Source organism: Siphateles boraxobius, unplaced genomic scaffold, assembly GCF_051911475.1.
Source record: "Siphateles boraxobius isolate OS27281-9 unplaced genomic scaffold, OSU_SipBor_1 86, whole genome shotgun sequence".
Taxonomy (NCBI): Eukaryota; Metazoa; Chordata; class Actinopteri; order Cypriniformes; family Leuciscidae; genus Siphateles; species Siphateles boraxobius.
Genome location: NW_027509215.1, coordinates 6,304,214 through 6,329,973, shown reverse-complemented (window position 1 = coordinate 6,329,973; position 25,760 = coordinate 6,304,214). Strand labels below are relative to the sequence as shown.

The following is a 25,760-nucleotide window of genomic DNA, read 5'->3' as shown; positions in this document are numbered from 1 at the left end:
CACTATGAATATTAAAAACACGCATGATGAATATTGTACACTCTCGGTGTTGTAGATGAACCCAGACAAGAACTTTAGGTAACACTTTAGTTTAGGGCTCAATTCTAACCATTAACTTGCTTATTAGCATGCATTGGATATTGGACAGTTAATTATAAAGCACATATGAATGCTTTATTCTGCATGACCATATTCTACATCCCTTAATTCAACTGTTGAATTTCAACCCAATACTTAAACTTAACAACTACCTTACTAACTATTAATAAGCAGTAATTAGGAGTTTATTATGTCTAAAGTCATAGTAAATAGTTAGTTAATAGTGAGAATTGGACACTAATCTAAAGTGTGACCGAACTTTATTGCTCAGATATTGCTCTTTTATAGTTCAAGGGACTTCCTGGAGTTTTGAGGAAGTTTCATCTGTACTAAGCATCAGCTTTGTCTCTTTCAGTAGAATAGAAATAAAAATGGAAAACATTTCGGACAAAAGGTATGCTCCGATAATTTGGTCTTGGAAGAATCTGATGAAAAATGTTTGAGCTCATATTGAGGTCTATGACTTTGGGATGTTGGCAAAACTGAGCAGAGTTTGAGACATTTTTATCTCTTTTGAATCTCTAGGAGACGTGTGAGATTACTGTGGGGGTTTCTTGAGAGAAACATCTGAAAAGTAGACTTAAGCAAAATCTCATTTAATTTAGTTTCTATCTTGAAGAGATATTAAAGAGATAGTATACATTTATATACTATACCCCCAGATTTTTAGACATAAATTGTCAGTCTGTCGCTCAGATCTATTTTCAGGCTACAGCATCTGTCTCAGCATCTGCGTGCCGCCCGGTCCCTGAAAATTAGTGCCGCCCTGCCATTTACTGCCCCATTAAGTCAAGCCTGTTTATCAGTGCAGGGCTTTGATTTGACTCTTGGTGGAGCTCAATGTTTGTTCAGGTTAGGATGTGGCTCTGTTTAAAAGATGTGACATTTAGATTTTGTTCCACAAACCTATAAGATAACCTTTAAAAACTTTCAAAACACTTGTTAATAATGTTCACTGAAATGATCTAACGTATAAAATGATTTTATAGAACGTATTTGGACTTGTTAAATCATCATGATTTAATGCTCAAATTAAGATCTTTTAATATTTTTGACTGATTTTTGTAGTTATACAAAGTCCCACATCTATAAACACTAGAGCTATGCAGTTTGTAGTGCTTAAACACAAAAGACATTTTCATGTTTCGCTTGATGCTTCGCACAGCCGTTGAAGCTACTTGTTTAAAGCGTGCAATGGTTTTAGATTAACGTTTTAAACTGTGTTCTTTGTGAGATTTTTTTTGCATTATAGCTGTTGCTATATGTGCATTTTATCACTTTGATAAGAAATTGTCTTCCAGTTATATACATTCATAAAGGGCATATGCATGATGAGACTTAAAGGACAAGTTCGGTATTTTACACTTAAAGCCCTGTTTTAAGATCGTTTCTGATGAAATAGAATGGTTAAGATTGAAATTTGGACACATGCTGCTGTCCCGAGAATTTTTGGATTCTGTATTAGCACGCCCCCACCTACACAATGGTTTCATAGGGGCACTGGAACAATCATTCATAAAACGCATTAAACTTTAGTTTACAAAGACGTGAAACTCACCGAGTGGTCCGGGGTGTTAACTGATATGCTCACACAAAAATCGCTGCAAAAGATGCTTTCCAACAGGTTTTATCGTAGTTTTTGTCCTGACTTAAGTCAATGGAGTTGGAAATCAGTGAACACCCCAGACCACTCGGTGAGTTTCACGTCTTTGTAAACTAAAGTTTAATGCGTTTTATGAATGATTGTTCCAGTGCCCCTATGAAACCATTGTGTAGGTGGGGGCGTGCTAATACAGAATCCAAAAATTCTCGGGACAGCAGCATGTCTCCAAATTTCAATCGTAACCATTCTATTTCATCAGAAACGATCTTAAAAAAGGGCTTTAAGTGTAAAATACCGAACTTGTCCTTTAAGTGAAAGTTGAACTGGGCTTGGTTTCTCTAAAGAATTGTAAGCCCAATTAGATCATAAAAACATTGACACCACTGGTCTCTACGATCAACTTAGCTCACAATGCTTTCGAGAAACGCAGCCCTGGACAGGATCACTATTATAATGTTTGCTAGTTTTCCTTGTTAAGTCCCGGCCTTCCCACTTTGGATCTGAGTTAGAATTGTTCGCTGTATAGCGGTAACACCAGGTTTCCCCAGACCACTGAGGGATGATTAGTTAACCAAAACTTGGTTTCATGTGGTGCACCGAAAGAGAGCTCCCTCATAAGGGTGGGTTTCCTGAAGCACTAGTGGTGCCAGCTCTGGAAACAGCCTGTAATCATGACATGCAAACATAAATGCATATGGACTGTTAAAAGAAACTGAAACACACAAACCCCAAAACCCAAGAACAACTCGTGACTTGGTTGATTATGAGTTTATTTGATCAGAAATGGCTCATTATGTACGTTTCACCTGCATCAAACATTCACTGCATGCACAACAACCACCAACAGGTTAAAAGAGATGAAAGTCACGTGGAATCTCATAAATTCCTTTTAATTTGCCTTCTCCTGGATATAATTGCAGAGCGACGGTATAAGGTACAATTATTGTTTGTCATGTTTTGAGAGTATGCTTTGTGTGAGGTCTTTCCAAATGTCAGAGCCTCAGGGTGAAGTATAAATGTGCATGTATTTGTGTGCATGGAAGAGAAATACATTGGGAAATATACATTTTTACATTAACATTCAGTAAAAAATGAGACTTGAGTATCTTGTAGCACAGCCGAAGCATTTTACATCAATACTGAGGACAGTTCATTTAGGCTGCATTAGGAGTTGCACAGTATATTTTGTTTAAAAACAAAATGAAACACAATATGAATCGATAAGTGATTCAAATTGCCGTATGCTACATTGTTGAGAGTTGACACATGGCCTACTACATGTAGATTAAATATAAGACTGTAAATATATTACAAGAAATATAAGTACTGGGCACATACAACATATGTCGAAATTTCACATACTGTTAACAGAACACATAATTATTAGTAGTATGCTACCCTATAAAGGCAAATCTACAACTGGAAATGTCTTTAATGCTTTTTGATTGATTAAATATCAATTTTCAAATTTTTTGTCTGAATCTGAGCGTAGTCGGGTCAAACCCGTCTGCTGCAGGACCAATAATAATATCTAAAAGTTTTTTGACAAAATGTGTAGTTACAGTGTTTGCCTTTGTAGGGCAGTATAGTTATAGGTTATTCCCCATGCCTCATGCAGAATGTGGGACATTAGTTATTTTCTGTCAGGTGTGTTCCACCATACACACATTACAACCACATGTAACCAGAAACATGCCATTTTAGAATTCACATGATGGGCAGCCACAGGCCGGCAACAAAGGAGGACATTTCTTACCAGCGTTTACACATGTGTACGGCTTGTAATTTAGTAACTCAGAAAGTGCAAAAAAGTCTTTAGATAAGCTCTATTTACTGTTGGGTGTAACATGTTTAGATTTTAATGACAGACTGTCTCAAATTTCATACTTACTTTACAATTAAGATGTGTGCATATTTAACTTCTCTGCGCTAGATTTCTCTTTATGTAATTAGTATGTAAAAATGTAACCCAAATTAGAACTGGAAAACTCTAATTATATCTGCAATTAGTGGAAGGTACCATGATTATTTAAGGCACAGTGAGAGTCTTTACCTACAGCTTACTATTTCTAGAAATATGTGTGATGTTAACACAACAGAAAATAAGAATATTCTAACAAAAATCAGTAAATCTGTTTAATATATATATATATATATATATATATATATATATATATATATATATATATATATATATACTCAATTTTTTGTATATATTATAGATAATTTATACTCAAAACAAAAAATATATATATTTAATTGTATTATAAACAATTTATAATAATATAATCAAATTATTTACTTTTTTTGCATTACAGTAATGCCAATTGGGGCATAATTGTAATTTAATTGTCATGAAAATCATTTCACAATGCATTTAATGATCCTTTGTGGTGGAATATGATTTTAACAGCCTTTGACCGCTTTGTTTTCATTCAGGGAGAGAAAGGAGATGATGGCACTGCAGGATCAGATGGACAACCAGGAATTCCTGTGAGTTTATTTTACTTTATCTTATGTGTCTTTTCTTTGTATATTTATTCCCTATTTTGTTTTCTGTCACAGTTTAGTTTAGTTAAACCATTTTTTTAAGCCACTTAAAAATGTGTAGATGCTTTAAAAAAATACACATTCACTGGCCACTTTATTAAGTACATCTGTTCTAGTACATCTAATCAGCCAATCACGTGGCAGCAGCTCAGTGCATTTAGGCATGTAGGCATGGGCTGTGTCCGAAATCAACCCCTAAAACAGGGCACTATGTGAGGGGACAGCCATTTGTAGTGGTGTCTGAAACCATAGTGGACATTATCAAATGCACTCATTCAGTCCCACAATGCACCGCAATTAACAAGTGTTTAACAGATGCACGGTCAACGGCTAGAGAATACCCATAATGCACTGTGACAGTGATGCCAAGTTAATTCCTGCCTATCAAACAGCAAGCACAAACTATGCCAAAGCGGCAGTCCTTCTAGCGCACTCAGTCTCCCAATTCACTCACTCATTTTTATTCACCCTTCAAGTGGACTACATTAGTGGAGTAATGTAGGGAATAATGAATGAGGGTAGGGGCAATTTCGAACACAGCCACGATCAAGACGATGTGCTGGAGTTCAAACTGAGCATCAGAATGGGGAAGAAAGGTGATTTAAGTGACTTTGAATGTTGCTTGCTTGTTGGTCCCAGATGGGCTGGCCTGAGTAGGCCTATTTCAGAAACTGCTGATCTACTGGGATTTTCACACACAACCCTCTCTTGTGAGCGGCAGTTCTGTGGGTGATTGCCTTGTTGATGCCAGAATGGCCTGACTGGTTTGACCTGATAGAAAGGCAACAGAAACTCAAACAAGCACTTGTTACAACTGAGGTGCAGAAGAGCATCTCTGAACTCACAACACGTTGAACCTTAAAGCAGAAGAGCTCTAGCAGCAGAAGACACACCTGTGACGCTCCTGTCAGCTGAGAACAGAAACTGAGCCTACAATTCACACAGGCTCACCAAAATTGGACAACAGAAGATTGGAAAAACGTTGCCTGGTTTGATGAATCTCGATTTCTGCTGTGACGTTCAGATGGTCGGGTCAGAGTTTGGCGTAAACAACATGAAACATGGATCTATCCTGTCTTGTATCAGCGGTTCAGACTACTGTAATGGTGTAATGGATATTTTCTTGGAACACTTTGAGCCCATTAGTACCAATTGAGCATCATTTAAACACAATTGCCTACCGGAGTATTGTTGCTGACCATGTCCACAGTGTTCTCATCTTCTGTTTGCTACTTCCATTAGAATAACACGCCATGACACAAAGCCTAAATCATCTGAAACTGGTTTCCGGAACGTGACAATAAGTTCACTAAGCTCAAATGCCCCCACAGTCACCAGATCTCCATCCAATAGAGCGGCTTTGGGATGTGGTGGAACAGGAGAAACACATCATGGACGAGCAGCGATGAATCTGCAGCAACTGTGTGATGCTATCGTGTCTATGGACCAGAATCTCTGAGGAATGTTTCCAGCACCTTGTTGAATCTCTGTCACGAAGGGAAAACTGGGTCTAATCCGGTACTAAGGTGTAGGCCTACCTAATGAAGTGACCGGTGAGTGTAGTTAGTTCAGTTTGATTGATAAGGCACCAAACATATGCAGTCACACTATCATGAACCGGTACAATTCTAGTAAACTTTTAGGAGTATATCATCAGCTTTTCAGTGACACAATACAAATATTTTACAGATCTTTGCTTTTTCTAATTTCATGTCATTTTCATTATACAGTAGATGGAAATCCAAAACTCTCTAGTAAATCTCTAGGTTTCAGCTTGCTGTGAAATTCACCAGATTAGAACTTTCTAAATGACACATTAACACAATAATAATGTTGTGTTATGATGTGTACACCTTTAATCATGTTTTTATGTTATGAGATTGACTGTGTGTAGTAGTGAAAGGCAAAGTTTCATGCATGCTGTTTCTGGTGGAAAGGGCCGTGTCACATGGTTTGCAGGAGATCTCACAGATTTGTGGTTTGCTGCTAACTCTAGACTTGGAAATGATGAGGCCACAGTGTTTACTAATCCCCAGAATACATCGCGGAGATGTAGAATAACAGGTGATACATATATATAGTCAACAGCACTGTTTATGCTTAAAATGTTCTTTAAAATCATCCTGCTTCATCACCAATCACGCACATGTGATCGCACAACAGATGACGGCCTTAATCATTCTTGAGGTCTTTATAGGGTCCTAGCCATAAAAGCAAACGGAAACCCTGTTGTTTCACATATGAGTTAATTATTATTCCTAATCCTAATATTCTTCCTTTTTTTTTAAAACAACTGTTTTTAAATTTAAAAGGCCAGCCCTGCAAGAACAGCTAATATATATATATATATATATATATATATATATATATATATATATATATATATATATATATATATATATATTAAGAACAAGCAGTGACTTATTTTATATCAGTGAGATTTAATGTCTTTTTTTAAGATTTCTTTGTTCTCTGTGTAACATATGAGATGGCAGGAAGAGCGTGAAACAAACTGCTGATGCCGTGCAAAGTTTCGTGACTGTGGTTGCAAGGGTGTTACTTCTGGAGAATGATTTAATTATTTATTTTATTAATAGCTGCTTTCTAACATGCAACACAGTTTTTTTGCTCCTACTTGTGGTTGTTTTGCACAGACCCAACCTGAAGTATTGCACTTTGGCAACTCGTCCTGAACAGTGCACAGGGATGGCACATGAAATCATATGTATTGTTTAGGAGTGGTGTGTCATTACTTTTGAGATGGAGACTTACTTTTATTTATTTATTTATTTATTTAACAGCTACAGCTTGGAATTTGCAGCTGTAAATTTCAGTATGGTTAGTGTTAGTGTGTTGGATGGTTTCAATCCAGGGCTAAACTGAAGTATAATTTCAGCTAATGACTTGAAGTGATGTGGTTTAGGCCTCAATGTAAATATTTAGATATCCTTGGCTTAGTTTGATATATATTGATATAGTAAGTATTCCCTTTTGGGGAAATGTTTTGGCAAGCACACAATTCTGCCCGTTTCCCATCAGCCCAGATGCTTCGAGTAGCTGTATGGAAACTTTTAGGTAGACTGTGTCGTGATATAACACCCCAGCCCTCCCTCTTCCTGAGGTTGTGGCGAACCTCTGAATGTTCTGACTTCTTTTACTTTCCTGCGGAACCGTTTTATTTGGCTGAATCGTGGACACAGCAGGTGGAGACAGAGGTGTTTCTAGTAATAACCAATTCACTAATGTCAATAAATGCTCTAGTCCACTCCTAGGTCAGCAGTTTTTCAGCACGGCCGCGACCTCTGTCTCTTGGTCTTTCTATCTTGGTCTTTCTCTGCACTGTCTTTCATGTCTGCTGCCACATGCACTATGTGGAAACTTTGCTGTTTGACTGAACAGTTTTACGCTCATTCATTTCACAAGTTGTTTGGCCTGCTTCCTGTTTATGGCCAATGAAACTGGCTCATTTGAAAGAAAAATTTACAACTTTCTGAGATTCCTGAAATCTTTTGGTGCAGGAAACGGGATGAATCAGCTGTGGCTGGTTATAGGTGTGGTGATGTATGCTTCCCTTTTATCTTTCATCATAAAACTCTTATGTAAACCGCTCTAATGGAAGAATATGTGCTTGGATGGGTTACAATGTGGCTTGGCAATGAGACAGAAAGGCAGCACTGGGTAAGTAAGCATGCAATAGTGGTAGTAAAAACTGCTGCCAGCATGTTAAAGTCACCATGATATCAAAATTGACTAATCTTGTTTTTTTATGGAATATTGCAGTATTTTTTACAAATGATTTAACCGTGCACATCATTATTTTTTTAAATTCATAATCTTTAAAGTGAAGTGACGTGAAGGGCAAGTATGGTAACTCATACTCAGAATTTGTCCTCTGCATGTAACCCATCCAAATGAGTGCACACACACATTAGGAGTAGAACACACACACACACACACACACACACACTGCAAGACGTGGACACATACCCAGAGTAGAGCAGCGTCACTGCGGTTCCCGGGGAGTGATTCGGGGTTATGTGCCTTGCTCAGGTGCACCCCAGTCGTGGTTATTGAGGGTTGAAGATAGCGCTGTTTATTCACGCCCCCCACCTACATTTTTCTGTGGGTATTGAGAGAGAAAAATACAGGCAGGAAAATGTAGGTGGGGGGTATCAAAATAACAAAAAATGTAATCATCAAAAAATGAATCAAAATAACTTCTCCTCCCTCTTGCAGCGACATCTGTTCTCTGATAACATGTTTTCTGTCGTGTGGCCGGGGCAACCTGTCACTTACATGAGATCGACCAATGGAAAACCACAATGTTCCAACGATCCAATCAATTCCCCATGGACAAAATCAAGCTCAGTCTTGTTCGAGAAGCCGTTTAAAAAAATAAGAGAGAAGCCGTTTCACTATGATATATGCCACAATACGGAAGAAAATACTTCAGTTTCAGAGTAGATCCATAATTGTGTATTTCAGTCTTTAACAAATTTGCACAGATAGAAAGGGGCTCTAAACGCATACACTACTCATCATGACACATGATTGCTTTGTTGTTTTTAGGGGATACAGGGGCTTCCTGGAGAGATTGGCCCTGCTGGACCTCAAGTAAGAACCCAGATTAAGCATAAATAAAGTATAAAACTTACTATTAAATTGACTTAAAAGCTATTAATAATAAAAAAATTATTTTTTTAAAGAAATTCATATTTTTACTCAGCAAGGATGCATTAAATAGACCAGAAGTGACAGTGAAGACGTTTATAATGTTACAAAATGTTTCTGTTTCAAGTACATTCAAGTACTTTTGAACTTTCTATTCATCGAATGCATTTACATTAATAATAATAATAATAATAAATGGTTCAAGAGCAAATATCAGCATATCAGAATGATTTTTGAAGGGTCATGTAATGACAAGTAATGATGCTAAAAAATTCAGCTTTGCATCACAGCAATAAATTGATTTAAAATATATTCAAATAATAAAAAAAAGAGTTATTTTAAATTGTACTACAGTTTTTCACAATTTTACAGTTTTTATTGGATTTTTGGTTGATTGAATGCTGCCTTAGTGAGCATAAGAGAATTAAAAACTTTTGAATTATAGTTAATGTTATTTTGAGAGTGTTGATTTTGTCACAGCTTTTGTGCTGTTGTATAACAAATTATTTTGACAGGGTGAGCGAGGCATGTCAGGACCAGCAGGCTTTACTGGACCAACAGGACAGCAGGTATCTCATAATTTCAACAGATTGATGTTTTGTTTAATGCAATTTGTTGACTTGATGCTAAATTGCAATTTTGCAAGCAGTAGCTGTTTAGTTTCCTCATTAAGGCTTCTAATTTTAAGCTAAATGTCCAACACAAATGTTCCTAAACAAAATCATGCAGCTATTACTTTTATAAGACTTTTATACTTTTGTTAAGAAATCAGACTTAAGATTGGATGATATATATATATTTTTAATCCCATACTTTAACTTTAAAGGAGGGACTCAAACAATATCTGGGAACCAGAATATAATAGTTTTTGTTGAGCGGTGCTCTTTTGTAAGCATCAGCCCACTCACAACACTACCAACCACAAAGCAAAACCATGAACACCCCTAGATCTGTGGTGCCACGTTTCACAAAATGTGGAAATCTATAGTTTCCAACAACAGTTATAAATGATTTATTTTTTTAAAGCTAAAATGTGCCCCAAACCCACGTCATTGGTTAATGTTTCCAGACAGAATTTTTTGATTTGTACTACGGTGTTTGATCTGTTGTGGAAATGTATCTACTAGGGCTGCACGATTTGGGGAAAATGTCATATTGCGATTATTGAGGTCAATATTGCGATTGCGATAGCGATACAGTTTCACGAGTCAACTTGCTTGTTCTCAAGGAAAATGTGCACACAGATTAGTGATAATGCTGAAATGTGTATCTCTCAACTCAAACTAGCAACAACAACTAAATGATTGATAACACCTATAATGATCCATAAGCCATTGATGTCTGGATAAAAATGATAATTATGAATAAAATAAAAATGAATTTTGAACAGTAATTATAGCCATCCAACATTACAGTGATTCCAAAAGATGCAAACCGGTAATGTTTTTTTCTAAGGCATTTTTATAAAAGCTGCTTAAATGTCCTAATCGAACTACGGCCTAATCCTGGCTTAATCTCTAAGACCTGTCTGTGAAACCAGGCCTACATGTTTTAGCATTGAACTACTGATATTTAATGCTTGTCTTATTGCAAAGTTGTCTTAAAAAATATCTTTAATTTCAGGGACCCCCAGGCCCAGCTGGCCCACCAGGCATAGAAGGTCCTCCTGGTCCTAAGGTAATTCATCATATTATTGTTTGTTTTTAATTAGCAATGGCACATTTCATTTATCAAAAGTATTTTTTATATCACTTCTTAACTTCACTTTACCTATGTCTTGATTATAAGTATACTTGTTATATATCATTTTATTGAAACTGTTGTTTGTTGACAGGGGAATTCTGGCTCTCGCGGACAGGATGGTCTCCCTGGTGCACCTGGTACAAAAGTGAGTGAGCTAGGGGAGGGGGATTTCCACACGTAAAGGTCTGAAGATACGATATCATCTCCTTTAGTGACACACCTGCCTCTTTCTCAGACAGCTTCAGGAAATAACTTTGAGTCGCAGATGCTATATTAAGCCTCCTTCAAGTCATAATGTTCAGAAAGAAATATCAACTCGAGCTGAGAAAATTTATGCGTTTTACAGAGTGTGAAATTGTTGCAATTTTTAATTTGTTGTGTTTATTGCACATTAAGCATAAGAATCAAGTTTTAAAGTGATAGTTCATCCAAAAATTTTAAGTAGTCCATACTGTGCACTATTCCAGGTCTTCTGAAGCCATACAATAGCTAAATGCGAAAAACCAACTGAAATGTATGTATTTATTCTTTGAGAAGTGTATATCCAGGGTCCCTGAAAAAGTCCATAAAAAGACTTATAATGTGTGAAATTGAGTTTGATCAAATTTAGGGCCATACAAAGTCTTAAATATCTAAATAAATAAAATAGTATAACAAAAGTCTTAATTATCATTTTAAGAGGTCTTAAATTTGGGAATGGAAAATAGTAAGTGCAATCTGGCCTAATGCCAGTACTAAACTTCAAAAAGCCAATGGGCTGCCCTGTTACAGGAATGAAAGCAAATTATTTTATCACATTAATTCAACACAGAGATTTCACTAGTATTTGCACAATAGTCTATTGCATTCTTTAAACGTATTATTATCCTATTAGCAAAATCCATTATTGGTGTGAATTTTTTATGCATACATTAGCCGAGTTCAATTCATACTGTATGTTTATATTAAATAAATCATGTCTTGATTATTTTAAACCTGCAGTTAAAAAGGTGTTTTATTTTTTAGATTTTTTGTTCCGTATGGACATATTGTATTCATTTTATTTGAGCAGGTCTTAAAAAGTCTTTTCTGCAAATACCCTACAGCCAGTGGTGTTCAGTGTCCTGTTTCTTCCTTTATTCAAAAAAAATAAAGTAACTAAATGATATAAAGGTGTATGTGTGCATTTGTGTATCCACAGGGTTCAGACGGAGAGTATGGCATTCAAGGTCCCCCTGGCATTAGAGGTCTACCAGGGTTCAAAGGTCATAAGGTACGTTCGTCTTGACTCTTCAACAGTGACAAACCTAAGATGAATTAGCATCTGCCTTGCTTTAGACAGAGAGACTGTTGTCAGATGCTTTAATAAAGATGTCCTTACTATGATGGACTCATTGGTTGCATTACAATTAGTCATTATCTGTCACCGACTGGTTTTCATGTTGTTTTATTCAATAATAAAAAATTTGTAATGCTTGGAATTTTTAAAGTCGTAATGAAACAAAGTAGCAAAAGATCTTTTCTTTTGTATTGTAACATACATCCAAGTGTAACAGATTATCAAGAAGGGTAAAATATAGGGAAGGGGCTTGTCTGTATGCATTGATTGTTGATTGGATTTTGAGATGTCAATAGCATAAACGCAGGCTTGCTGGGATGGAGTTTACTAAATGACTGGAGAAGTCAACAGAGAGAAGTCTCTCATTTTCACCGGACGATTCATTACATTTGGATAAAAAAAATGTCAAGGTTAAATCATTCAAAAAAATAAAATAAACATACATGGATGAATCATTGACAAAAGAAAAATCTATAACATGCATTTACAAATTAGACAGAATGATTTCATGATCATTGACTTTAATGTGACATTTGATATCACAAAAATCACTCAGATTGTCGACTTTTCCCCTCTTCATTTCTAGAAATGTTCATTTTTTTCTTCCAAATTCTCACTCACATCTGTAACCCGCTCTATTTTCGTGGTGGCGCTTTAAAACTTTCTCCTCTTTTATTCACCTTGAAACCTTATAGGCATCTTTTGCAGTGGAAATGATTCTAAAAGAATCAAAAAAGACAATTCCTGTTTTTTGATGGAATATTAGAGCATTTATTATGAATGATTTAGATGTGCACATTCTATTTTCTTATGTGCCCTCCCTCAGCGACATCTCTTCTCTGATGACGTGTTTACTGGCGGGAGGGCGGGACAACTGAGAGGCTGCTCACCGCAGAGCCAATGGTGGAGCTTGACTTCCAGTTTCCCCTCGCTGAACGTAATGGGTGGAGCTAGACGGTCCAACTACACCGTAACACAGGGGTGTCCAAACTCGGTCCTGGAGGGCCACTGTCCTGCAGAGTTTAGTTCCAACTTGCCTCAACATACCTGCTTGTAATTTTTTAGCATACCTAATGACCTTCAACAGCTAATCAAGACCTTGATTAGCTGTTTCAGGTGTGTTTAATTGGGGTTGGAGCTAAACTCTGCAGGTAAACTCTGTAACTCCACCCATTACATCCAGAGAGGAGGAGCTGGATGTCATTTGGCTCTGCAGTGAGCACCATTTGGGAACACCCTTTCAATCATGAGATCACAGCATTAGCAATCCACAACCATCCAATCAATTCCCCGTCGACAAAATCAAGCCCCGCCCTACATTTCTTCTTGTTCAAGAAGCCGTTTCACTCAGAATAGCGATAGGGAAGAAAAGATTATCACAACTTCCATTTCATGCTGGCTTTCGCACAAAATGGCAAAGAGTTGAATTTTAAATTTAATTCAGCAAGTGACTATTCTTGGTTAATGCAACTTCTGATCGGACTGTAAACTTTTGCACTTGAATGTGTTTTTTCGCCTGACCATCCAGGCTTAATAGTTCATGGTAAACAAACTTGGCTTGCTGTCCTCGGCTCGAGCTCCGAGCTCAGCCCCCCTATGACGGTACTACGTAGAGGGACAATGAGAGAAATAGAGGAGGAGGTTGATGGATGTTGGAAGAATTGTCACTGGGATGGCACTGTGACTGCTGCTTATATACCTTCATAATGATGATTGACTGGACCCGAACCTAAGTTTAGAACTTCAGCGTTAGCACATTTAGCACTATCTTATATGCATATCTTATATGCTTGATTACTTTGCAGGGTGACTCAGGATCATCTGGACCGAGGGGAAGTCAGGTACTATGACTGCTCAGTGATGACTGGCATCTGTGACATTTGATTTCTGACTGACTTTTGAAAAGAAACAAGTTGAGAGAGAGAGAAAAGAGGAAGTAAAAAAAAAAAGTGTTTCTGTTTCTTTCTAACAGGAATTACAACCTACAGAACACGCACATACACACATTTTTATTCAGCATTTGGAGTCAAAAAGTTTGTCTAGGCTGTTTTAATGGTTAATGCTGATCTGGTGCTGGTCTAGCTTGTGGATAAGAAAAATCATGCTGTTTACTAGCCAAACAAAGCAAATTGGTTGACCTAGTAAGTCTTTCTGGTTGCAGTAATTAAGACCAACTACTGTTTGCTGGCCTTTTTTGCCATGATAATGTACATTTTTGTTAGAGCAATATTAACATTTTGATTATAACAAATCTCCCATTCCAGGGCGAGAAAGGAAACCAGGGAGAACCTGGAGTCGCTGGAAAACAGGTATGTAACAGTCTTCATGCTTTATTAGTGGTGTTACTAATACAAGTGTACTTCTGGTTATGAATTTGAACACACCCGTAAAACCTACCCAATAAACTTTGACACACAGCTTGCCCCACATTGCTTGTGCAATGGAAATGAAAACACCCCACACACTTGTTTTGAAGAAAGAATCCATGTATCATAGAGACTCTTTTGATTTGAGCTAGTTAGAAAGCATTTAGACCCATGCAACCACATAACAATACACTAAAAACAAATAGAAACCATATAGCAATGCTCTGGCAATACCTTAGTATCCTGGGGATGAGCTTTGCATAAGAAAGTTTCGGTAACACTTTACAATAAAGTTTCATTAATTAACTAACATTAACAAAGATTATTAAATATTATAACTATATAACTAATGTTAACAAATGAGACCTTGTTATAAAGTGTTACCGAAATATTTATATGAAAAAACATGAAAGTTATATATCAAAAGTTTATGGTTAAACTTTTTCTTTCTTTCTTTCTTGACAGTAAAGACATTTATAATGTTACATTTCCATTTTAAATAAAGGTTGTTCTTATGAACTTTCTATTCATTAAAGAATTCTAAAAAAATGTATATCACGGTTTCCACAAAAGTTTTCAGCATTGGTAATATTAAGAAATGTTTCTTGAGCATCAATTCAGCATATTAGAATTATTTCTAAAAGATGATGTGACACTGAAGACTGGAGTAATGATGCTGAAAATACAGCTTTGCTAATAATATTATGGTTTTACTGTATTTTTTATCAAATAAATACAGCCTTGGTGAGCTTAAGATGATGTCTTTAAAAAAAACATATACATGTATACATAATATACATGTAAATATCTAAATGCTTTGAAAATAAATTTCTCATAAAATGTCAGGATATATAAATGCAAATCAACTGAACAGCACCTAATGTGTGTGTGATGTACCTCTGTCATTCTCAACAGGGAGAACCGGGCCATAAAGGGAACAAAGGAGAGGTACGTAACTAACTACTCATAAAACATAACTATTGTTGTCAATGTCTCACAATTGTCTCATAACTGTTTCCTGATGAGTAAGAATCTGAAAGTCTCTCAGTTTCCTAGCAAGGGACTAATACAACCTTCAATTTTTTGAACCAAAAAAACTTGTTTGCAACTCAATCACATTTTAAAACACTTCTACTCACATTACTCAAATAAACAAATGGGCACGAAAATTGAAGGATTTAAAAAAACGAACAAGTATGTTTTATGATACTTCTGAATTCATTCTATGACACTGATGATCAGGGGTGGAGTGGGACCAAAAAATCTACCGGGACATTTCGTAGACCACCGGCTGGGTGGTGTGGTGGTGGGGGTATTTTTTGGTAAAAAAAAATTTGGTTACACTTTATTTTAAGGTGTCATTGTTACAGTGTAATTAAATATTGAAGTAGTGTAATATTAATTAACTACATGTACTTACTATAGGGTTAGGGTAGGATTAGGTTTTGGTTGAGGGTTAATTGCATGTAATTAGGCATAATTTATTGTATTTACTATGGTAATTACATGTAACGTTTGTAACAAGGACACTGTAAAATAAAGTGTTACCAAAATTTCTTTTTTTTTTGCAAGAACCCTTGCAAAATGATTTTAAATAGATTAAGAAAGCCACCACTACAGTGGTCACATCTATCATGGTTAGATTGATTTGTTTATATCCAGTGAAGTCGTGTCCCACCACTTTTTCTCAGGATCGATATTGTCCCCCACAACTTTTTGAAACATTGAGACACGGATGTACCTAATAAAAAATAAATAAAACATCTCCAGTTAAGATTTGATTTTTAATCAAGCTGAGTGCTCGTTGCCGCTGCTATCAGTGTCATGGATACAGTGTTCTCTTGCGGCTCGCGCAGTCTTCACTCGGACGCGCGTTTCAATCTATCGCCGTTGCGAGACTCTCTGTTCATTCCAGTGAAATCACAAAATAAAATGCACACAAACGTGTCCCTGCTCGATATAGACTGTACCCACTGATGAACATATTCAGTTTTGATGAGAAAAAAAAACTATACAAGTGCGGATTAGAACCTGAAACCTCTGACACGCTTGGCAAAAGATCTACCACTAGACCACTTAACTATAGCCTACAAACACGATTTACGGATCGCTGTATTTATTTACGGGTTGAGCAAAGAGGCTGCACACAACAGTTGGATGGTTGCTAAGAACTTGCAATAACACCTGTCCTCGCGGCCTCGAAACACTACCGGCCCACCGGGAAAAGTCCCGACTCTCCCGATTGCCACTCCGTCCTTGCTGATGACACTGTTTTTAATTGTTCTTCCACTCCCTCTCAGACAGGTGTAGCAGGGGATCCTGGGAGCAGAGGGGCTGATGGGAAAAAGGGAGATGTGGGTCCATCAGGTCCACATGGATCTCAAGGCTTTCCAGGTCTAGATGGGTTACCAGGACAACCAGGAGTTCCAGGTTACCCAGGGAAACCGGTGAGCGTAATGCTTATGAGAATTTATAAAGTATGCATGATTTTGATGGTCTTGTTCAAATATGACACACTGTGTTACAGGGCAAGCCACCTTCAGAAGATCAGCTAATGAAGATTTGTGCTTCTGTGCTACAAAGTAAGTTTTCATGTTTTGTACTGTTAAGAATTATATGAGTCTTTTGTCTCGTTTCAATGGCAAATACATATTGTGAGGTTAAGACAAAAGAAAAAAATATTCTTATGCAAGCCTTAATATTACTATTGCTCATACTTTCGGTTAGAATTTAAACTAACCCTCAACAGTTAATATTACATTTAGTCATACAACTCTAACAGTTACAAAAAAATGATCACACTAGCAAACAAAAAAGTGCTAAAAAAAAAACCCACCATAGCGACACCTCAGAATTGTGCCCGTGACTTTTGAGTGGCACATCAATCTCAAAATCTAGTATTGAAATATATATGTCCCTATATCTTAATGTGCATTTTACTTGTCAGCTAAATTTATTTTGGAAGAAAAGACAAAAGTTGTTTCCCAAATGATGCACTTTACACTATGCACTTGTATGCTATGTATTATGTACTCAACCATGTATCAATTTAATACGTTTTTTTGTGATTGAACATCGGAGTCTGATAGCCCCTCCCTCTCCGCTACAAAATTTAAGCTGTGACATTTGAGTGCATGAACTGTCCAACGTTCCTCACTTAATTAAGTGCATCACCCGGGTATTTAAAGTGCACTTTTTCTTTTTGGAATCTTCAGTTTGAATAATCTACTTACACTATTTATACTAGAAAACATGATATAATAGTGTAAAAGGATGCGAATTGGGATGTACCTAAAAAAACTCCTGAAGAATAGCATTTAACTCTATGATAACTCAATGATAAATAGAGTGTGTGTATAGAAGTGTGTATGCTTGCCTCACGGTCAGATAGCTGGAAACATCTAAAGTGGTAGGAGCAGTGATGCAACTTTCAGTTCTCTGTAAAAAAGAAGAAATATTTTATTTATCTTTATATAGTTGAAAAATGCATGTGTTGAGCAAGAACACCTCTATTTTTAATATTGGCGATACTGCCACAGATTTCACCCTTTCTTCACCACACTCCTTAAAAGTCTGTGGAGTCCACAGTGATTACGCTTGTGGCATGCACATACTGTAGTAAGGGATAACGGACAGTCAGATTGCAAAATAATGATCACGATGCCAGTGTGAAGCATTTGTACATTATCTTTCTCATTGCACTCTATTTGGCAAATTAATAAATGCATGAATAATTTATTATGTGAGAATGAAAGATGTGAAACTAGCACAGATATGTAGGAAATGGTTGCCAGGGACAGTGAAAAATGTAAAATGTTCAGTTTGAGTTTTCGAGAGCCACATGAGTATTCGAGAGAGCAATACAATAACACTGAACAGCATTAAATCCAGCAACTGCGTTTGCAGGTGTGTATGATAGTCTGTCATATTAGAAAATCCAATTTAAGCTTTGAGAACTCAATATTTTATCAAAATGTTTTGATTTAATACTGTGACGTCCATCACCTCATTAGCTGTTTTTCCAACAGGATTTTTTTTAATTATTGCTGTTAATATTATTGTTGCAAATAAATATAACATTTTATAATGAAGTTATCCATTATTTATATATATATGTGTGTGTGAGTGTATTCCCTCTCTGGGCTCAACATTAAAACTTGCCGTCTCTTCTTTGGACCTCGCATGTAGTCAAATTTACCTAACATTTCTACTATTACACACATTTCTTACCTATGAAAGTTTTTTAAACTTCATATGAAGAATGTGTGTAAAATATCACAAACAAAACAACTTGAATTATTCCGTTTATACATTAACTCTAACTCTTCCAACCATCTAGCTTTAAAATTAATCGTGAGGATTCGTCACCCTAGGTCACATGACCATAAACGACAAAATGATGTCTTTCCATTAAGCCTTTACCTTACGGACTTGTGGAAAGGCCCTTTGTGAAGGAATTCATTTGTTCACTTTTGTCTGGAACGCCTCTTTAAATTTCAAGGGCGCAAAAACGTCATTTGGAATTCACCCATTATGTTTTCTATTTTGATTCAATTCTCAAAACTGTAATTTTATTTAAACAATTAAAGGTGCAGTAAGCGATGTCTAGAAACACTGCTGATATTTGAAATCAACACGAACAAACACCCAAAACACGCAATGCAAAAATGGATGTCTCTTTATCATGACATTAAGAAAAATAATGTTTCGCGAAAAATAAACCAATTATGACAAACAAGAAACAAGGAAGAACAAAAACTGAACATACAGGACACAAGAGTCTGACAGCAACATATTGTCGGCACAGATCCGGGCCACATCTGGTACATGTTGATTCCACGCATATATATTGTATATGTACTGTATACAAGCAAGAGTTGGTTGTTAGTCTCCTGACAAACAATGACACTCAAAACTGTACTGTTACCATAGCTAATATTACAACAACAGTGCAACTTGGTTCTGTGAAAGATAGCAAAACCAATGTACTGTGACTCAGAAACAACGCAACCTCTGCATCTGTTTTCAGGCCTTCCTGTTTTGGTCTCTCAGCGCTGGAAAGCTTTTTTAAATATTTACTCAGGTCCTATAGCTCTTGCCTTATCACAGCCCTTTTTAAAAAGACACTCAGTAGCTTATTGCAGAGGTGAAAGCAAAGCGTAAAATAAAACCAGAAATAAGTTACAGTATATTTAGTGTAAAGCAAATGTGCTGAACTAAACATTTTTATTTCATACAAAATATATATTTTACCATATCATTTGGACACTAAAAAGCCATATGTCATGGTTTCCATGTCCAATTTCGAAACGGTTTACATATAATGAATTTTGTGTGTTTAAGTCCTTTAATGACAACTAATTTATAACGATTACTAAAATATGTGATAAAAAAAATCATGCCAAGTGTCCTGCTGGGGCACTCACAGGTAATGACTATGACATTTCTTGGAAAACGTGATATAAGTGAAAAAAATGGTTATTTCTAGACCTAGGGAAATCTGAATAAAAGTCATAATTTTTCAATTTGTTCTAGTACTCTAAAATATGTTATAATAAATTACTGTTTGTAACTAAAAAATTATTTTAAATATCCCCATAGTGACAAACTACTAGATAAGGCTATAAGATAAAAAGTGTAAACCCTGAAGAAGTTACAGTTATTTAAACTTCTGGAATTTAATTGTTTTAATTATCTAATGATATTTTTTTAAATAAATTAAAATTTTTAACTTTTTGTTATTTTAATAAATTTCCACTCCTAGTTTAGCATCATATACCAGTCAAACAGGTTGAGAAGCACTGCTTTATTTGTTCTTTCAAAAGGCCAGCTGCCACAGCTCCTGCAGGTGATGGGCCAGACAAGTTGCCAGCACTGTGAAACCAAACAAGGACCACAAGGCGATCCAGGTCCTCCAGGCCCAACAGGCCCCTCTGGACCCCCAGGTTATCCCGGCATGGCAGGGTCTCCAGGCTACCAAGGACCTCCAGGGAGGAGGGGACCTGAAGGGGTGAAAGGTGAGAATTAAATCAAGCTGTTTTGACGTTTATTTACTGATTATAAAGTGACAGTACTAAAGGGAAAATTCTGCTCAAATGTTATTCTTACAGGTGATATTGGCCCAATGGGAATGAAAGGTGCTAAAGGACAAGGTGAAATCGGGATGCCAGGTCCACCTGGTCCAGCAGGTAAAAAACAAATGTCTATATCCAGGGCTTGACATTAACCTTTTTTGCCCACCAGCTACTGTGGCTAGTGGTTTTCCAAAGTTACAAGCCACTCAGCATTTTCACTGGCCACAATTTTGACATCGATTCCATGGGGAAAAACTGCCATATAGATATTTTAATATTATTTCATAATTTGGCAGCAGGTCTATTAGGCTGCTGTCACTTTAAGACCTGACACACTGATCCATATACTGTTACACATGCATTTTCTTTCTCAACTGTTTAAATTCACTTTAAACATAACTGACTGTGTTTACGTGAATACTCACCAAGACAGGCATTTTTGCATTATTTTGTGTGTTTGACTGTTTAAGCGCGATATGAAGTGAAAAAGAATTTAATTTTTGTACTGAGAGGCGGCTTTATTTGTGTGCACTTTGGGTGTGTTAGTATAGTTATATAGTATAGGTATAGTTCAAACCCAGTAATATTCATCCGGAGCAAATGAAACGATTGAGTGAGGGGAGGCGGGTTTGTGTGTCACTCGCTGTCGGAGAGATGATGAGAGAGAGAGCGAGAGAGACGTGCATCTATTCTGCGGAAAATTAGTATTGGAAGCGTTTCAGATATTTCAGTCTCGATATGTATTAAAATATAGATATTTTTGACAACACTACATTGCACTTAGTTTATTTTATCAGATACCTTTTTAAAAGACTACAATTGAAAAATTAACATATCGTATATAAAATTCAAGCCACCGAAGTGTCTAGTAGGAGTGACTGTGTTACACGACACTGCTGAAATCCACCGTATTTGGCGAGGGTTAATGTTAAGCCCTTTCTATATCATACTCATGCATGATAATAATCCCTCTTGTTTTATTTTATTTCTTAATTTTTTTTTGTCTTTGTAAGCACATCCTTAAATAACTGTCTCCTCCACAGGTTTGCAGGGCCCGCGTGGTGATGCTGGTGAGGGATATCCCGGGCCTTCTGGTCCACCAGGGAAACATGGCACTCCGGGGACCCCAGGCAAACGTGGGCCCCCAGGATCCATGGGGATTTGTGACCTGTCCTCATGTTATCAAGCCTATGGCTTTCGGGACGACCCATTTAGAAAAGGACCTAACTTTTAGAATCAGAACAGTGGGATCTTACTGAATCTGTACAGTCTTTTCTCTCTCGGATGAACATTTCTGGAGCTCAGCATTGACCTCAAGAACTCATAACCTCTGAAGAACGATGTCATGATCTTGACTTTAAATATGTGACGTGTTTTCCTGTCTGAGAATCTTGAATGTGGTAAAATCTGTAATTGGAATGAACCCTCATTTTTGATGCCGCTCTTTTCCATACAATGGGGGCAGGGGCTATTGGGCTTCGAAAAATGACACAACTAGCACCATAAATGTGGTCAGTACAACTCATGCATTATATTCCATGTCTTCTGAAGCCTTTGTGCAAGAAACAGTGTAAAAATTAAATCATTATTCAGGGAAAATGCTTTTAAACACCATGCATATGCGTTTACTGTATACTTACATCATTCTCACGTTTCCTGTGACCAATTTAATTTAAAATTTCAGTTTTTTGTTTTTGGGGTAAACTGTTCCTATAAAGAAAAATGACTATACTGTGTAATCTGCACTGCCCTAGCCAAGCTACCTCTGTACAGGATGTGAAGCATTTTCTACGGGCTATACATTGAACGCTTATGTTAAAAATTGAGAATACTTCTGCTCAAGGGCTATTTGTTAATTTTTATACAATAGGAAAATTTTTACTGTTACACCATTTTTTATTATTATTTAATTACACTTTAATTGTTTGATATTATGAACATGTCTTATAGAATTTAGCAGTACTCTTAATAGTGTAGTTTTGGCATGTCTATTTGTTTGACCTGATAGATTTGTGCAAAGACCAGCAATTAACATCTATTTATTATTTAATGTTCCCTGTTCATGTTTTTTTTTTTTAAATGCACGTAGGTCTTAGTCTTGTCATGTTTTTTTTACTGAATTTATCAATTCATTTGTGCAGCTGACATTTCAAACTCTTTAAATTACAATAAATATTTAAAAATGTTGAATTAAATTGTTTAATTCTTAATCATTTTGCCTGCTCTCTCTCTCTCTCTCTCTCTCTCTCTCTCTCTCTCTCTCTCTCTCTCTCTCTCTCTCTCTCTCAAAAAAAATATACATCATATTGCATGACATTTGACCAAAAATAGTGATGGTGAAAGCGGTTTTGCGTAGTGCTGACGAGGTGCTCTGTATGATTTAAATGCTCTGTTCCTCGTTCAGGATGTGTGCTGAGATGAGTTTTTCTTGTTAAGCCACAACATGCTTGCGACAGTTCTGCCACTGCTGCAGAGTGTTTCACACACTTCATTACCAGAGGCACAGGTGAGTGAAACCAATATTTGATGCTCGGAATGAATCTCAATAGAATTTTTTTATTAACTCAGTATTTGCTGTTGTTTGATTTTATTTCAACAGAATCTGACCTCAGACACCAGACTGACACCAATGGATGATTATGGATATGATGGATATTTTTTCAGTGACACCAGTCCCACAGTCGCATACAGCGTCGTAAACAGAGAGGTTTCTTTATGCGATAAAGCCAATGTCCTCGAATTTGGTGCAGCATTTCTCCCAGCGTTCTACTACACCAACTTCTTGCTGAGCTTGGTGGGGAACGGACTGGTGCTGTACATCATCTTCAAATATGAGAAGCTCAGCACGGTCACCAACATATTCTTGCTCAACCTCGTCATCTCGGACCTGGTCTTCGCCTCCAGTCTTCCCTTTTGGGCGGTCTACCACAAGTCAGAATGGATCTTTGGCAGAGGCCTTTGCAAGTTAGTGGGAAGTTGTTACACCATCGGCTTCAACAGCTCCATCCTCTTCCTCACTCTCATGACTTTCGACCGCTACCTTGCAGTGGTCCACGCCATCTCTGCAGCGCACAGCAGGAGAAAAACGTATGCGTTCGCATCGGTCGCCACTGTCTGGGTGCTCAGTATATTTGCTAGTACAAAGGATATTGTTCTATACGATGTGACGGATGGTTCGAATGGTTTGCTGTGCGAAGTGACTGGTTACCACCAGACTATCCTCACAAAGTGGGAGCTGGTTGGCTATTATCAGCAGTTTGTTCTTTTCTTCCTAGTGCCTCTGGTTATCGTCCTGTACTGCTACATCCGTATAACCATCAGGATCATGTCCACACGCATAACGGAGAAGGTCAGGGCAGTCAAGCTCATCTTTGTCATTGTCTTCACCTTCTTCATCTGCTGGACACCTTACAATGTGGTCATTCTGTTAAAAGCCATCAAGACGTCATCTGGAGACCTGAACAACTGCTCAGAAGCCCTCGACTATGCGCTGTACATAACACGTAACTTTGCCTACCTGTACTGCTGCATCAGCCCTGTTTTTTATACCTTTTTGGGGAAGAAGTTTCAAAGCCATTTTCTGAAAATTCTGGCCAAGCGTATACCATGCTTGAAGATCGATAACATACTGTCAATGCCAAGTAGTAAAACCACATCAATCAGGAGCCCAACCACTGATTACTGACCATTGATGTGACCAGTAAGTTTTGTTCGGAAATTAGTTTTTAAGAGGACACAAATTAGAGCGCCTAGAGAAAGAAAAAACAGAATCCAAGATGCAATGTTTGCTTTGTTTGACCCTAAAAATATATTTTCAATAATTTCTCATTTAATGCATAATGGTGTATGTCTAATTGTATGTACATCAATTTTACCAAATGGAGCAAAAGTATTGATAAAAATTTAAAAGCAATTGAAATATTGTAATATTTTACAGTTCATTTGATGTACATATGTAAATATTCCTTCATAAATATCCCTTTGGTGACAAAAAAAGTAAAAAAGTAAAAGAATGTTTCCAATAATTTCTCATTTAATGCATATTAATGAATAGTGTATGTCTAATGAGCTCCATCAATTTTACCAAATGAAGCAAAAGTATTGATACAAATTTTAAAACAATTGAAATATTGTCATATTTTACAGTTCATTTGATGTACATAAGTAAATATTCCTTCATCCTTCATATCCTTTTGATGACACACAAAAAAGTTAAAAAAAAATGTTTCCAATAATTTCTCAATAATTTTTTCATTCTCATTTAATGATGAATAGTGTGTCTAATGGGCTCCATCAATTGTACCTAATTGTGAAAAGGCATTTAATACTTATAGCTAATAATAACTTTCAAATTTTACTGTCTATAGATGTAAATATTCCTTCACAAATATCGCTTTAATGATATCAAAAACAAAACTTAAAAATTAAGTAATATTAAAGAAAAAAAACGTTTTATAGCTTCTGTGATGAAAGAGCATCATTGCAACATATTGTTCATTGTGTAACCCTACTTCTAATCTATGGGTTCTTTGCAACATCTCTCCTTACTTTCATTATATTATTTTTAAGAAGTAATATTGTTTTGTGTAAAATATATTGTTGTAAATAGTTATACTGTTAGTAGTGAATATTTAGACTTTATATTGCTGGTGTAATGTGCAAAGAAGAAAAATATTAGTGACAGGAATTTGCCATTCTATTTGGTGACCTGTTCTTCGAACAATATGAAACTCACAGTCACAACCCTTTAAAGTTCTCAGAAATGAGTAAACTTCCTGTCCTGTCAACATCTTAATATATCCTGTTCTGATCTTCATTTTGAGCATGAACTCAGTCCCTACAATGTGTTATTTTGGTTCTGTAATATATCTCATTTTAATGCATGACAATAAATGTTCTAAATAATCTGTTTGATTGTGGTTGTTTTCTTTTAAGAAATTAGTATCTGTTATTTGCACTGTTTTTTATTTTATTAAATCTTTGTCTGGAGAATACATTGGCTAATTGAATATTTTAGACACAAACAAATGATTATTTCTTATAGGCTACACCAGCAATATTAAAGTGTACATTCCCCCTATTTATAGAATCAGTCTAGTGTGAATCTGTCAGTTGCTTTAAAGGTAAAATAACGTGAATCCACCAGACCTTACCAAACAAGTATTTTGTACAACATTTGCAACTGCTTTTTATCACTTAATTAGAAGCACCACAATTTTAAATTGTGTCTTCCATTACATAGGGATTAGCCTACTGACCAGACATTTAGAAATTTATTTTAAAATGCAAAGTATTGAAAATCAAAATAAAGCTCTGTAAACATTTGCATTTTTGCA

The 25,760-nt window shown here is 36.4% G+C and overlaps 2 protein-coding genes across 2 annotated transcripts in view; both read left to right on the top strand.

Annotated features, from left to right (window-relative positions):
• LOC143731275 (uncharacterized) overlaps positions 1 to 22,611 on the top strand; it is a 30,106-nt gene extending 7,495 nt beyond the window's left edge. The window contains exons 17-30 of the mRNA XM_077222017.1: positions 4,142 to 4,195; positions 8,822 to 8,866; positions 9,439 to 9,492; positions 10,547 to 10,600; positions 10,758 to 10,811; positions 11,847 to 11,918; positions 13,790 to 13,825; positions 14,249 to 14,293; positions 15,266 to 15,298; positions 16,651 to 16,797; positions 16,878 to 16,932; positions 20,176 to 20,367; positions 20,461 to 20,538; positions 21,468 to 22,611. Coding sequence (XP_077078132.1) covers positions 4,142 to 4,195; positions 8,822 to 8,866; positions 9,439 to 9,492; positions 10,547 to 10,600; positions 10,758 to 10,811; positions 11,847 to 11,918; positions 13,790 to 13,825; positions 14,249 to 14,293; positions 15,266 to 15,298; positions 16,651 to 16,797; positions 16,878 to 16,932; positions 20,176 to 20,367; positions 20,461 to 20,538; positions 21,468 to 21,658 — 1,110 coding nt within the window. The 3' untranslated portion in view covers positions 21,659 to 22,611. The remainder of the gene's footprint in view (positions 1 to 4,141; positions 4,196 to 8,821; positions 8,867 to 9,438; positions 9,493 to 10,546; positions 10,601 to 10,757; positions 10,812 to 11,846; positions 11,919 to 13,789; positions 13,826 to 14,248; positions 14,294 to 15,265; positions 15,299 to 16,650; positions 16,798 to 16,877; positions 16,933 to 20,175; positions 20,368 to 20,460; positions 20,539 to 21,467) is intronic.
• Positions 22,612 to 22,833: 222 nt separating this feature from the next.
• On the top strand, positions 22,834 to 25,331 carry ccr12a (chemokine (C-C motif) receptor 12a). Its single transcript, XM_077222419.1, has 2 exons — positions 22,834 to 22,930; positions 23,024 to 25,331. Exons 1-2 carry the CDS (start codon positions 22,868 to 22,870, stop codon positions 24,107 to 24,109), a joined length of 1,149 nt encoding a protein of 382 aa, XP_077078534.1. The 5' UTR covers positions 22,834 to 22,867; the 3' UTR covers positions 24,110 to 25,331.
• Positions 25,332 to 25,760: the final 429 nt, after the last annotated feature.

Excerpts from the sequence above, each read along its gene's own strand:
- ccr12a (XM_077222419.1), top strand. The coding sequence starts at position 22,868 with ATGCTTGCGACAGTTCTGCCACTGCTGCAGAGTGTTTCACACACTTCA. Across the intron at positions 22,931-23,023 it reads CTTCATTACCAGAGGCACAG|AATCTGACCTCAGACACCAG; the intron begins GTGAGTGAAACC and ends TTATTTCAACAG.